Raw genomic sequence first — 14,798 nt, 5'->3', positions numbered from 1 at the left:
CCTTTTCCTCCAGAGCTGTGGCCACCACCAGAGATGGATCCTCCACTTCCTCCTCCCCCATACCCTGAGCCTTTCCCTCCTCCTCCAGAAATGGACCCACCACTACCAGAGCTGGATCCGCCTCCCCCAGAGCTGCTGCCTTTCCCTTCCCCAGCGATCGACCCTTTCGTTCTGTTTTTGCCGACACCGCCAGAGCTCGGCCCCCCCTTTACACTTTCCAAGCCTGCAGATCCTACTCCGTAGACTCCAGTAGCACTTGCGTGGTCAATGACACCTGCAAGAAATGGAAATGACCCAAAATTTACTGAGAAATATTATAAGTACAACTGATATTAAGTACTTATGTCCAGGTGTCATTGTACCTACTCTAGTGGTCACAGTGATATCTTTGAAGAGGGGCAACAAGGATCTTCATTAGTGTATGTACCTATGAAACATTTTCTCCTGTGGTTCTGGCTTTATTAGCTTATCTTTGACATGACTTACGCCTTACTCCGTACATGAACACTGCAGCCCTTCCTTTAAGAAAGCCAAGAGTATGGCTTTCTCTTGCCTTTGGCTGGCCTCCTATTTCCACTAGATTTTTTTTTTCCCTTCAGTTCTGGCATGCACTGCATAGACCTATGGAGTAAGTGAAGTGTTTCCCACTTCCTACAAATTTGGTTGTAATTAGCCAATAGGTTTCAAAGTTACTAGCTCCGTGTTGACATATTAATGCGTATACACGTATATTCACAGATACACACTCACCAGAGACTCCCTTCTGCTTCATCTCCCTCAGAAACTAAGGTAGGAGCTAAGATAGGTTGTTCTGATGGTAGGTGTTAAGTACCACAAACAGCAAAATGGTAACTGTGCTCTTGAAAAAGACAAAGCAAACCCTTGAGATACTTACAGATGGTGGTTGGTGAGCCTTCCTGTATCCTGTGGAGGAAAAGTGACATTGAGGTAATGCATCCAATAAAAGTAAAGTTGGCCTAGGTCCTATCGGGAAGCCAGTGGAAGAGGTCACTTCTTCCAGGCAGCAGCTCCTCCTGGAGCTCTCAGTGACAGACAGGAGAGTGGAACAGGCTGCTCTCTACAGGTGCTTCTATCTGGGATGAGTCGTTTGTACCCACCTGCTCTCCTCCTCCTCGAGGAGTGATCTGTACATGGCGATTTCAACATCCAGGGCCAATTTCACGTTCAGGAGCTCCTGATAATCACGAAGAAGGCGAACGAGATCATCTTTGGCCTGCTGCAGGGCATTTTCCAACTCCTGAAGCTTTTCCTGGCCGCTTCTGACGGCAGAGCTCCCACGCTGCTCAGCATCTCTAACGGTTTCTCGGAGGCTGGCATTCTGCAGAGGCACAAACAGAATGTGTCCCTTTCCCTTCTACAGGACTGGGATCTTCAAACCCTTCTGGCAGTCCTTGGAAATTAAAAGACCTGCCTCAAGGACGGGACTCAGAAGATACATTAGACTGGGAAAGTTAACCCAAATTACATCCTAATGTAGACATCCAAAATCTAAATCTGCTTCATTTTGAAGAGAAAACATCATCTCTAGGCTTCCCTCAAAAGCACAGGCTACGTTACATTGCACCGAGTCCCCAGGCACAAGTGACTTGGATAGTTCAGTCATGTTGGAAAGTATCACCTTTACCTTTTTCTTTGCAAATTCAATTTCTGCTTGTATTCTTTCGATCTGCCTGATGAGTTCCTGGACTTCCTGATAACTGTTCCTCAGCTGCTCACGTTGGTTCACCCACATGTTCTGAAGGTCCTGGTACTGATGTGCAGAGAGGAGAACAGACATTTTTGGTTTCTTTTCCATGGAGCAGACAGACTTGCCTCCCTGTTTTGTTGGTGTCTACTCACCCTGCCCCGATACATGGCATCTACTTCAGCTTTGCTTCTCTGAGCAATTGTCTCGTACTCCTGCCTGACTTCTTCAATGATGCCATCCATGTTCAGTTCTCTATCATTGTCCATGGACAGGATGACATCGGTGTTGCCGGCTACTGTTTGCAGCTGGGACAGCTCCTGCAAGGAAAACAAGATTTTGGATTTTAACAGTCCATGTGAGCAGTCCAGGTCCTGTTATGAAGAAAGCAATGGGACCCTCTGGCCAGTTTCCCACTGGAACTTCCCTACCTGCATCCCCCAGGTCCTGTTGTTCCACCACCGGTTTTAAGTTTCAAGTGTCTCTTCAGCCTTCATGACACACCAGACCCCCCTTTCACTCACAGATTAAAAAGGATTTGATAAGATCAAAGACCAAGGATGACCCACTCTCCACACCAGAAAGTCCTGTTTAGGCAAAAATTTCTGGGAACCTCCAAAAGATACATGTCCTTCAAGACCTGAGGGTAAGTTTTGAATCAAAGAAGCATACTCACAGCTTCATGTAAGCATCTGAGGAACTCAAGCTCCTGCTTCAGTATTTCCACCCGAACATCAAACTCCATTTTTCCCATGTAGGCACTGTCCAGTTCCTGTAAAAAAAGCCGTAGGCATATTTGTATTTCTTTGATCCAAATTCTCCACTGAAGTGCAATTCTTGCAAGACTTGGTACATTTCCTTAAAGCCTTCATTCCTGGAGTCAAATAATGGCCCATGAACCTCAGATGCCATTTGAAAAGCAATTGGAACAAAGGGAAAGTTTTTAACTCTTAGAAGAAAAGAATGGCTTGGAAATAGGGAAAATAGCTGTGGCCATTTTCCTGGAGAAAATGCAAAACCTAGAAACATAGATTACATGAGTTCTTCTAATAAAAAGTTGACAAAATGTTCTGTTCTCTTAAGTCACGTGTAGGCATTATTTAAGTCCTTGCAGTAAAAAGCTCAGGTTTTCCATGGCTTCAGTTAGAGGAGAGTTAGACGAAGCTAAGCAAAGACCTTGCTTTTGAAAACCTCAGCACCCATCCCGTTATTGATCTGTTTCTGAGGCTTTGATTTAGCTCAGTGTCTTGGATTGCTTCACCTTTTTGAGCTCCACAAACTCCTCTTCTTTAGACGCACGCTTGTTGATCTCATCCTCGAATCTGTTGCAGCAGAGAAAAGAAATAGGTAGCTCATCAACTCTTATCTTACTTTTTCAGTCAAGTGGATCAGAAACCAAAGGGAATGTGTCGAGTTTTCATTTATCTGCAGTTTCTGGCAACTTCAAAGGCCATTGCAAACCCTCTGCAGACCTTTATGCTAAATTGCCCAACAAAATGTGACAGATACAGATCGGTTCTAACATCCCTGTAATTCTGAACCAAACTTCCCATTTTTCAGAGCTGTGGGTATATATCATCTTTTGGGTGCAGCTAAGCCAGAAGAAGCGACGACTCTTCTTGACTTGACCCCACTGCTCAGATCTGTCCCTCCCCTCCCCACTGTCCGGGTTGACCACAACTCCGCAACTACCAGCAGCAGTGAGGACTCCTGGGTTACTCATTGCTTGGGGGAGGAAGGGCATGAAGGACAGGAGGAGAGAAGAGTGGGAGGGTAGATCTACAGGGCCTTTCATTTTCCTCTTACTGTTCTGGGTTCTACCCTCGCCACATCTGCTTTAGGCGTCAAAGTCAAGTCCCATCATGACCCTGCTGCAGAGTGGTGCTATAGTGGCTACAAAACTCTCGAAGGCATGAAGCTAAGCTATGCCACCCCAGGAACTTGGAAAATTCCAGTATGCTTTTTCACAGATTTGTGATTATTCACCTCTTTTTATAATCTTCAACAAGCTGAAGCATCCTGTACGCTTCCGGATCCAGCTGCTCCTTCTGGTTCTGGAGCGTTTCTAGCTGCCTCTGCAGGGTGCTGATATAAGCTTGGAAGAAAGAGGCGATATTTCTGCTCTCTTCTGGTCGGGAGCTTTGCTGCTGCAGAAGTTCCCACTTGGCCATCAGAGCCTGGTTCTGCCGCTCGAGACATTGCACCTGAAAGGCAAAGGTCAGAGCCACTGGTGAGCACTGGGGGAGACACCAACATCAGCACGAGTCCCTCTAGCAAAACAAATCCTAGTTAGTATTTCCAATGCAGGATAGTCCAGAGGTTTCATCAGGTGGGACCAGGTACCAGCACTGGCACCAGCACGCGAGGCAGCTTAGGCTGAAGGGAGGACACCTCTTTTTTCCCAGCCTGTGGCATAAGAAGGGTGTGATTTTACTGCTGCTCCTCAAAGCTGATGCTGACATCTTTGCTGGCTTTTCCTCTCTTGAATGCACAATATCTAGGGAGATGCTTGGGGTGGAGAGAAACTTCAGCTGTTTCTGAAGTACCTTAGACACCCAAATACACAAGGACAGTTAACCCTTTCTCAGAGGACCACAGAGGACCACTCTCTTCCTAGATAGACCTTGCCTTAGAAAAGAAGGTCATAAAGACCTATAACATGCAGAGCTGGTATTTTTGGAAACCAGAGGGGTAGCATGTCTTCAGCTGGGACACTGAAGAGATTATAATCTGGAAGCTGGCATCCAGAAGGTTTCAGAAAAGAAAAAAAAAAAAAAAAAAAAAAAAGCCAAAGGCACTCCTATTTTTCAGGACTAAGGACACTTAAAATTCTGGGTGTAACCAACACTTTTCTGTAGGGCAATATAAGGAGCCCTTAAGTCTTCACATGTGACAAATAATACAAGTTTCCACCCTGTGCAGAGGCACATGTCAGCACCCAAACAAAGGCACATGTCAGGTCTGCGTGGGTGGAAGTGTTCTTGTGGCTGTTTTATTCCTGTGTCTCTGAGTAGAAACGAAAGAGAAGACAAGACTGGAGACAGAGGTGGAAGTATTGTAGCACAAACCAAGAAAGACGTAAAGAAGAAAGGTGTGGGGGCCACTGGCCACCTCAAAGGGGCTCAGACCTCCAAGCAAAGAAGTAATTTGCTTTGTGATTTGGAGATAGGCAACATTTTGCTTTGCTTGAGAAAAAGAAACAGAGCACATCAACTATGTCCAAGTCCCTCACCCATTTTTCCTGCTAGCACCAGCATTTCCCAGGCACCAGAATATTAGTGGCCATGCAGAAACCCTTTTCCTCAAAAGAGAAGTGAGTTAATGTGTCAGTGACATCCCAGTAGTGTGTTATTATCCGGCCACAAAAAACAACTCAGAAATACTTATCCCAGAGCTAAACGTGATTAATGCAGCAGTGTTTATAGCAAGCTATTAAGAACTTCGCATCAGCACAAGGAATTCTAGCCAATGCGGTGATTCTGGGAGGGAGAAGATGCCATGTGAAGGTGTCCCCATAGCTCACAGGCAGAGCAGCACCCCTTATATTTCCCCCTCCCCAGGTAGCAGGTAAATAAGAGAACAGGGACTCACCTTATCGATGAATGATGCAAACTTGTTGTTGAGAGCCTTAATCTGCTCTTTCTCATCGGACCGCACTCTCTGGAACTCGGGGTCGACTTGCAGTTGTATTGGCCTCAGCAGGTTGGTGTTGACATGGACCTCCTCGATGCCTCTGATAACACCAGCCTGTCCAGACCCTTGTCCACCAAAGGCACTTCTACCAAGGCCTCCTCCAAGCACCTCTCTGCCTGAACTTCTTCCATACATGCTACCAAGCCCTGCTTCACCACCTTGGAAAGCTCCCACAAAGTATCTTCTTCCACCAAAGCCGCTATCAGGATATCTCCTACCACCAAATCCCAGACATCTCCCATATCCTCTTCCATCTGCTCCATAGCCTCCACCAACGGAAACATACCTCAACCCATCAAGGTTGTGGAGACTCCTGCTGCCATAACCATACCCGTACCCATAACCACTGTATCTTCCTTCTCTATCGTCTTGACGATGGCTTAAAGTAGATGAACTTCTTCCACCACCCAGTGTGCCACAGTGAGCAGAAGAAGAACTGAAACTCCCGTCCCCAAATCTCCAGAAATGGCTCATAGCGTTAAGAGAAGACAAGCACGCAGGTGGGGAAGGTTGTAAATCAGGAGGAGAAGTAAGAGTGCAGGATCCTCGGCTCCTCTGGTAGGGGTTACGGAAGTTCTCCTTTATACGTTCTGGAGAAGTCAATCTCCATTCCGTGGTAATTAGCAGGTCTGTTAATCTTATTATTGGGTTTGGTTCATCAGGCAGCAATTAATAGCTGCCTGAACAGAGGTCAGAGTAAACAACACACACCAATGGAGGAATTGTGAAATTCCCCAAATCCTGCTTGACTCATGAGCTTTGGTCACATGAGATTTCCTTATCTCATTAGCCTGCCCTCCATCATTAATTACAGCTCGCACAGTTATCTGTGCACGGTGCCATGGTTTACCCGCTCTCAAATCTCTCCACCTCTTTTGGCGTTTCATTTCGTGAGGCAGAAGGTCTTGATGTTGTCCTCGTATTGACTCGGGGGAGGTTCACCTTGCTTCACCGCATCACCAGGAGTACCTGCGACAGAGAGCAAAGACTGCCTTGGCTTCCCATTCTCTCTTTTCTCTCACTCCCACTATATCCACCCATGAGTAAGTCTTGCTTCTGCAGGGGGAGGGGAGGTGTTGCAACCTGGTCTTCTTGCTAATGACATAAAAAGAAATCTGACTTTAGTTCATAAACCTGCCTTTAGGTCATGAAATGCTGTCTAGAAAATAGAAAAAAATTTATTCTCTCTGTGTCAATTTTAGGCTAAATAAATGGATACAGAATTTTAAATGGAAAAGAGAAAACTCTCAGATAAACTTTAATCAATTAAACCAAACTTTTAACTATTCAAGATTATGATAAGGTCACCTTGGGGAACAGATGACCCATCGCTTCCACAGACCAGGACTCTTGGCCCTTCTGCTGTGGTTGCTCGTGCTCTTCCATGTGGGAATAGTTGGACCATGAACTGAAACTGCCTGTTTGGGGGGTTTTTTAAAGGCCAGTTACTGGATAGCTGAGATATCAAATACAGAGCTGGGCTCCAAGCTTTTCTGCACAGATTCTCCCACTCAGCCTCTGACTGATCCGTCCCTCTTTCCTCTCCTCGTATCTGTGCAAGACTCCACCTCTCCAGTCCGAGCACACTCCAATGCAGGACTCAACGGCCATGGACACATTAAAAAGCATTTGGGAGCCAAGTGCTGCTGCTGAAAAAGCCACTGAGAGTCCTCAGTCTTAATATAACAGAATCCCAGGATGGTTTGGGTGGGAAGGGACCTTAAAGCCCACCCAGTGCCACCCCCTGCCATGGGCAGGGACCCCTCCCACCAGCCCAGGTTGCCCAAAGCCTCATCCAGCCTGGCCTTGAACCCCTCCAGGGATGGGGCACCCACAGCTTCTCTGGGCACCCTGGGCCACTGCCTCACCCCCCTCAGCATCCAAAAAATCTTCCTCATTTCTCATCCAAACCTCCCCTCTTCCAGCTTCAGCCCGTTCCCCTGGTCCTGTCCCTGCACCCCCTGATCCAGAGCCCCCCCAGCTCTCCTGTAGCCCCCTTTCAGCACTGGGAGGTGCTGGAAGGTCTCCCCGGAGCCTTCTCTTCTCCACGCCGACTCTCTCAGCCTGTCCTCGCACGGGAGCTGCTCCAGCCTCGGCCCATCTCCATGGCTCCTCTGGCCCCGCTCCAGCAGCTCCGTGTCTGTCCTGTGCTGAGGACCCCAGAGCTGGGGGCAGCACCCCGGGGGGGGTCCCCAGAGTGGAGCAGAGGGGGACAATCCCCTCCCTCACCCTGCTGCTCACGCTGCTGGGGATGCCCCCAGGACACGGGGGGTTTCTGGGCCACAAGCACACATTGCCGGGTCATGTCCAGTTTTTTGGGGTATTTTATCTCAAGAAGACAACCGAGGTCTGCTACACTGTCTCGCAAAGCACTGGTGGAACAATTTCCAAATGTCAAGCACCTCCCCTTTGTCCCCTGCACAACATTAAGACGAGCTGGGATTCACTGGAGGGGATGCTCTTCCTTCCAAAGGTGTTAGATAAAGCCGCACCATGAACCCTTCAATTACATAGAGGTTATGTGGTCAGGGCTTTGTAATCTTTGTTCTGGCTCTATTTGGAAAGTGCCTCGTAAATCCCCTAAATGAAAGGTTTGTAGGGAGAGGTTATTAGGCCAGCTATTATTAAACCAGCTGAAATATCTTGAGGTGGACAAGATTTTGGTCTATCAGCAACCAGATAAAGGGCTTTTCCCAGAAGAAGACACAGTGTTTTCCAGATGAAGAGTACTGCTTTTCATTTAGCAAACTTGGTCTCATAGCCTTACCCCAGGGGTGACCAGCTGGTAGCCCAGACCTTCCGTCTGTGCTGTTTGTGCTACATATCTATATAAAAATCTCTCTCTATAAAAATCTGACTGGGATGGAGAATTCTGTGTTCTGCTGGAAAGAATAACTATGGTGAACAGAAAAAGTGTGTAATAAACATGATTTTAAATGTGAGTGGGGGGAAACCTGGAAACAGACCCATCTCAAAACATCTGGGCAAAGTTTACCAGAGCATTAAGGTATTACACAAAAATCTTTCCTATTCTAGTTTAGTTGGGCTCAGTAGTTTCTGGATGCTGGTGCACCTTAAGAGAAACAGTGTAAACCATCCTCCTTCACTCCCATATTTCAGTCAAGCTGAAAGATGCTTTCAGTACCTTTTTCCGCTCCCTGCAAAATTCTGTGTAGGACAAACTGTGTCTGAACAATGCTGAAATCCAAACTCCTGTGACTGTCGTGGTTTAACCCTCAGCATCAATAAACATCACACAGCCACTCACTCACCCACCCTCTCCCATTCCCAGAGAATGGGGGAGAGAATTAGAAGGGCAAAGGAAAATAAGACTCATGGAGAGAGATAAAGCAATTTATTAATTGAGCTGTAATAAAATTAAAGAGTAATAATGATAATAATAATCATATTTACAATATATGCAAGTGAGTGATACACAGTGCAACTCCCTACCACCCGCTGACCAAGGCCCAGCCCATTCCCAGGTAATGATCCCGGAGCAGAGAAAGTCCCAAAACCACAGTCCCGCAAGAGAGTGGGACAGTGAGCGAGATGTTCCCAGAAGACCCTCCAATTTACACTAAGTATGATGGTGAATGATATGGAATATTCCATTGGACATTGGATTTGTTGCTTTACCTGTGCTCCCTCCCAGTTTCTTGTGCATCTGCAAATTTGTCAAAGCATGGGAGGCTGGAAATGTCCTTGGATTCCCCAAGAAAAACCCAAAACATTAGTGTGCTATCAACATTCTTCTCAGCACAAACCCAGAACATAACCTCATACTAAGAAGAAACTTAAATCCAGCCCAGCTGAATTTAGGACACTAAAAACAAATTTAACTCTAAGCCAGCTGAGAGCAGCACAATGACCTTGGAGCCATTATTAGGCTCATTTAAAGATTAGGAGGACAATATATGACTTCATGTCAGGAGGAGATGAGACTCAGTGGACATGACCCGTGATTTTCCTTGTGAGGTCTGAGCTAAAACATTCCTTTTGCTTCCCTTAACTCACAATTCCTCAGCAACATGCACAAGAGTTTCTAAAGGGCTGCTGTTCTTCAGCTGTCTGTTGAGCTTATGAGTGATGACTTTGGGCACAATTCATCTTCATCCCTCCTCTGTCCATTTTGAGAGTGGCTCATGCCAATGCACACTGCATCAGGCCATACTTCAGATCATCCACATGGATCTCGGAAGGAAGTGTTATGATGGAGGGCTGGGAACACCCACAGACCAAAGAGGCCAGCTCCATGGTTAGATGATGTCTGTCCAAAATCATTGCCCTAAACACCTACATCAGCTCGCTGCATGAAGCAAACCAGGTGGCAATTCATCCAGAACCACTGCACTGATCTCTGAGGAAGCCGTGTCCTGCTTGACAAGACCTCCTGCAAACCCTCCATGAGAAGAGCAGCCATCCTGCCCCACGTGCCACATAATCCAGAGCATGGTGTGTAGGCGGATGTTGTGATCGTCACTGGCACCAGCTCAGCCTTGGCACAACAGACCAAGTCACACCTGAACCTGTTGAGCTGGCTCCAGAAGCAGCAATGCCTCCCGAGAGAGGTTCACGCATCCTGCGGATGAAGGGGGAGCTTCCTGTGATACCTTCCTCTTCCCTGCAGTGAGTTGGCGTTGCTCTTGGATGCGCCTGGGTATCTTCTGCTCTGATCCTTTAAAAGAAACAGCAAAACAGTTCCCAGCGTCCATGACCAAAAGGACCACGGGTTCAGCCGACATCCTTACCACCAAGATGGGTTATCACAGAATCTACCAGGGAGCGGAAGCCTTCAGAGGCTCTTCAAATAACCACGTGGTCAACCTGGCTTTTTGTTGTTGGGGACTTTTAAGATAAATTTAAATTGCATCCCAAAAGTTATTCAAGTAAAATTGACTGTCGGGGCTTCTTGTATAGCTGTTGGAGCAAGCACAGAATGCCCACATGTCATTCCTCCCATCCAGAACAGTCTGTGAAGCAGGTGATGATGTTCCTCCCATCTAGAGAAGCCTCTCAGAGAGGTGGCATGAGCTCTCTGGATGGTCTTGTTTCCCACCATGGGGGAACCTGGAGAGCTCCCTCAACTCCTGACTTTCAGGTGGTGAGAGTAACACGGGTAGAGCCATCCTCCATCAGACCCGTGTCGCAGAGACAGATTGACATTTTCCAACCATGAAGATAATTCACAAACAGACCCAAGCTTTAGTTCTTTGAGCACAACTGATGCAGGAACCTGCCAGCCTCCACCACCTACATCCCTCTCTGTCCACCTCCAGTCAACTCAAATAACAAATGGGAATAAGAAATTCTAGTACTTGGGCTAATGCACAAGGAAATGCTTCTGCATTCTTGCAGGACCATTTTGATCAGCTCAAAATAAAAGGCCTGAATCACTAAAACCCTGCAGATGTCTCAGAAGAAAGATCTGTCCACTTTTCATCACTGCCAAACATAAACTAGGGATCTTTACAGGCCACGCTGGCAGAGCAGAGGGCAGATAAATACATGGAGTAATGTCTTTATTGCTGTTAAATAACTCACAGTGGACACCCAGAGGTGTAGTACAGCAGCACGTTAATAAATACAGCACTTAGATTTAATAGCTGCCCAGATAAAGTCGATGATAGACATGAACACCCAGGATTGAAATAGCAGATCTTGATCAGTAGTTGCCTAAATACCTGCGTAAGTGAGGCCCTAAGTCACTCAGAAAATGGGGCTGAGATCGCACAGATACACGAACAAAAACGCCTTTCATCCCACAGACTCTCGTTTTGTCCCACCTTCCATCGCAGGGACTGATGGCAGCCTTCTTCTGTGGCCAGGGAAGGCTGTAAGAGATTCTGAGGAGAGAACAAAAGGAAGACAACTGTCAAAAACATTGTAGTGGCAGAGAAAAAAAAGTGAAATGCTGGTATTCTACCAAAGGTTTATACTACTTTAATTCTGCAGTTCCCCAGGTTGGAGAGCACCTTGCCTGCGGTTGTACTAATCATACAGAGACACCAAGGTGGGTGCAGGGGTATGATCCCACACGTGTGATCTGTGGTACGTGGAGATCAGATGGAGTTTCCCTCACCCAGACCTACACCTGGGTGAGACTGACTGTTGCTCTTAGACCACAGAAAAAAGCCCTGTATCAGGGCATGTCCAGAATCACGAGAGTTGTCAACCCATCATAGTAAAACAGAAGCTTCCTAATGAGGAAACTCTAATTAGAGGAGGTCTGGGAAGCCCCTAAGATGGGAGGGCTTTGTCCTGCATGGACTGATATCAGTGGAGACTGAGATCAGCTGGTTGGGAATGCTTTGGGGAGGAGAACGTTCTTTTGTCTTGAGTAAACAGAAGCATTTTGTGGAAATGCCGCGGTCGAACGGCACAGAACCAGGGTGGAAGGTGAGGGGGCAGAGCTGGCCGCTCCACACAACGTGAGCTCAATGGACAGACAAGGAGGAACTTGGCACGGTACCTGTCATTGGCTTCTCCATCAGGAGCTGCTCCATCCTACAGACATAAGGAAGCGACCAGTGGACCACCACATTTCAGATGGCAGGAAGCAACATAGCATCTCTGTTTGCATGCGAGTGATTTTTTTTTTTTGAGCGGAGGAAAGACAACAAGTAGAATCAGGTGGAGACCAAGAGGTCAGGGGCAGCACAGACCAACCTTGAGAGGCTGGAACCAGGTGCTCAGCTCATGAGTACAGTGATAGGAAAGCGAGCTAAAAGGACACAGCATGGGAAGTGGTGGAAAGCCTATGAGGAGCGAGGAGAGCTGCCCCTGGAGCTACAGACCTCTCCTTGACTGGGCATGGAGCCCACGGGGTGGCTTTGGGTTAGACCTTGGCTTTGAGAAAGCCAGAGTTAGGCAGGATGAGTTCCACCTGGTGTGGGGCAGGTCCCCTTCTCCTGTGGGTGGGTCAATTCCCATCTTGATCTTGCCTGGTTGAGACACTCTGAATGGGGGTGGGCTGTGTTATGGCTTGATTTTAGTCTCAGGTCTGGACCAGCAGGTATTCTTCTAATACCAAACAAAATATTACTTTACCTTGCAATCCCGTTAACAAATGACTAATTTTATAGTCTTTTTAATAACTGGCTAGTTAGTTGGGGTTAACAGGAAGGTAAACAAGTCAATAACTTAACCTCTAACCACCTATAATATTAAATTATCTATTCAGAGAATACTAATCATAATTATGATATCTGTTAATCTCTTATTTCCCCTGCAAGAATGTGAAAGTATCAATTTAATACAATGTGTGGAATAGTGAAGTAATTTTTCTATTGCTGTTATTATTAACAACTGCAGTGAGTGGATGAAGTAGAAGCTTATTACTTTTTTTTTACATTATTGGCTAACCTAGTGCAAAATATCAAGCTCTCTGATCCCCGAGATCTCTTAAAGGCTGAGCAGGTTCTGGTTCCCCCGCACGCAGCAAACCTGCAGCTGATGCCCTTGAGCTGGGGCGTGTGATGCTGAAGCAAAGCAGAGATGAAATCTCCAAAAGGGTTTCAGGAGGAGGAGAGAGGCAGCCTGTAGAGGAAAAGAAAAAAGAAAAATGAGGATGAAGAGGAAACTGGGTTGAACTCTGGGTTAAACGCATCGGGTGTCATGAGAAAACATGACTTTGTGCTACGTGCAGCTGCTTCCCAGCAGAAGTATAATCAAGGTACATGGCATCCGTGATAGAAATAGAGGAGAAATGTTAGGGCAGCTTCTTGGTCAATATCTACAGTGGGAATAAGAAAAGGGAGTTGCTGGAACTTCAGTAACTGACACCAGCAATCGGTGCTCACGGGAATGACCTCCGTAAGGGTTGGGAACCTTGGGGACCGCTTCACTTGGTCAGAGAGTAGAGGTGGAGAACATGCTAAGAGGGGTCCAGCAAGCATCAGAAGACACTGTTTATGATTGAGATCAACTTTAATAACATCCCTTCCCACAGGAAGCTGAAACAGCTGGAAATAATTCTGGCAGATGTTCAGAATCCAGTAAACAATGTGATTACCAGCCTACAGAAGAAGTGGGTCCCGGCGCTGCCTTCTCTGGGCAGTGTCATTACATCTGGGATGATCACCACACCCAATCACGCTTACGTATCGCCTGGGCTGGCCTCCCCGTTGGCTTAGAGCTGATAATTAGTCCAATCAAGGTCAGACTTTGTGATCGATTTAGTAAATCACTCTTCAGAGGTATTGGAACCTCAATGGCTATCATTACCTCTGCAGCAGCAATAACAGCACCTACAGGATGAAAAAACAGGTGGAGAAAAGGTAAAGCAACACAAAAAGCAGAACTTTGGTTATTTTCAGACTAGATCATGCGATGGCTGACTCTGGAGGTCAGTATTTTGGCTAATCCAGTCATTCAGTCTCTTTGCAGAGCTGGTGAAAAGAGACCTCCAGAAGATGATTCCCTCTCTGAGGATCCATCCTCGAAGGTATGTTTCCTTCCCCACATGATAGCAAAGTTAGTCAAAATCTCTTTTGACACAACCTTACAGATAATGTGTTTTAAAGAACGGCGTTTCTCAGCCAAGAGGGCTCTTCTGTCAGAGCACTTCTGCCAGGTTCATTGTACATGTCCATGGTCTCAGGCGAGCCGTGTTCCACCTGGGTTTGCAATGGTCTGACTGGTGGCAGGTCTGATGAGGACCAACAACTGACACAAAGGGACAGGATTCCCCAGCATTCGTCCTCTCAGCAGACCTGTGGCATCATGAGATACCTCACTTTTGGGAGACCATCACAAATAGTACTGTCTCTGGAGAATCCATCCCGTCACGCTAACTTTGTCCCTGTCCCACAGTTCTTTAACCAGACACCAAGGCCACATGGTGTCCAAAACTCAGGACTGTCACTCCCCCAGCAAATCATGGAGTTCCTGTCTCATGGCCTCTCCTAGTTAAAACTCCCAGTTCACAGCAGCAACTGCACAACGTAATTTGCCAGCCAAGCCCTTAATTCAGCTTTTTCCTGAGAAGTTGACACCGCCAGCCACCTCGCTCCCGCTGCATGCCGGAACAGCATCTGATCACTTCTGGCGCCACTGCCACGGAGCGCCTTTTGGGTCTGGGCCAGCAGGTTTTGCACAGTAGGTTGGGCATGGTTTGCTGACGTGCACCTTCAAGCTGGTGTAGCAATGGCCCCAAGGATGCACAGTAGGTTGGGCATGGTTTGCTGACATGCACCTTCAAGCTGGTGGTGCAATGGCCCCAAGGGGGGCAGGATGCCATCATCTCTCACCCACACTTCTCAGGACCATGCACACTTTGTGCCTTGTTGTGCGCAGCACTAGCCAGAGGCTGGTGGTTCAGACTGCCACGTCTCTCTGACCATTGAGTCACAGAAGGGTTTGGGTGGGAGGGGACCTCAAAGCCCACCCAGTGCCACCC

The 14,798-nt window shown here is 47.2% G+C and overlaps 1 protein-coding gene across 1 annotated transcript; it reads right to left on the bottom strand.

Annotated features, from left to right (window-relative positions):
- Positions 1–236: 236 nt before the first annotated feature.
- On the bottom strand, positions 237–5,533 carry LOC104460187 (keratin, type II cytoskeletal-like; the record flags this gene model as incomplete). Its single annotated transcript, XM_010079006.1, has 9 exons — positions 5,297–5,533; positions 3,692–3,909; positions 2,967–3,027; positions 2,382–2,477; positions 1,861–2,025; positions 1,646–1,771; positions 1,119–1,339; positions 896–924; positions 237–274 (listed from the first exon to the last, which is right to left on the bottom strand). Coding segments are annotated over exons 1-9 (1,191 nt in total), but the record flags the coding sequence as incomplete, so codon positions are not given.
- Between the last annotated feature and the right edge of the window lie 9,265 nt (positions 5,534–14,798).

This window comes from Pterocles gutturalis, unplaced genomic scaffold (genome assembly GCF_000699245.1).
Source record: "Pterocles gutturalis isolate BGI_N339 unplaced genomic scaffold, ASM69924v1 scaffold27263, whole genome shotgun sequence".
NCBI classification, from domain to species: Eukaryota; Metazoa; Chordata; class Aves; order Pterocliformes; family Pteroclidae; genus Pterocles; species Pterocles gutturalis.
The sequence above is the reverse complement of the archived record's forward strand: the minus strand, read 5'-3'. Positions and strand labels throughout refer to the sequence as shown.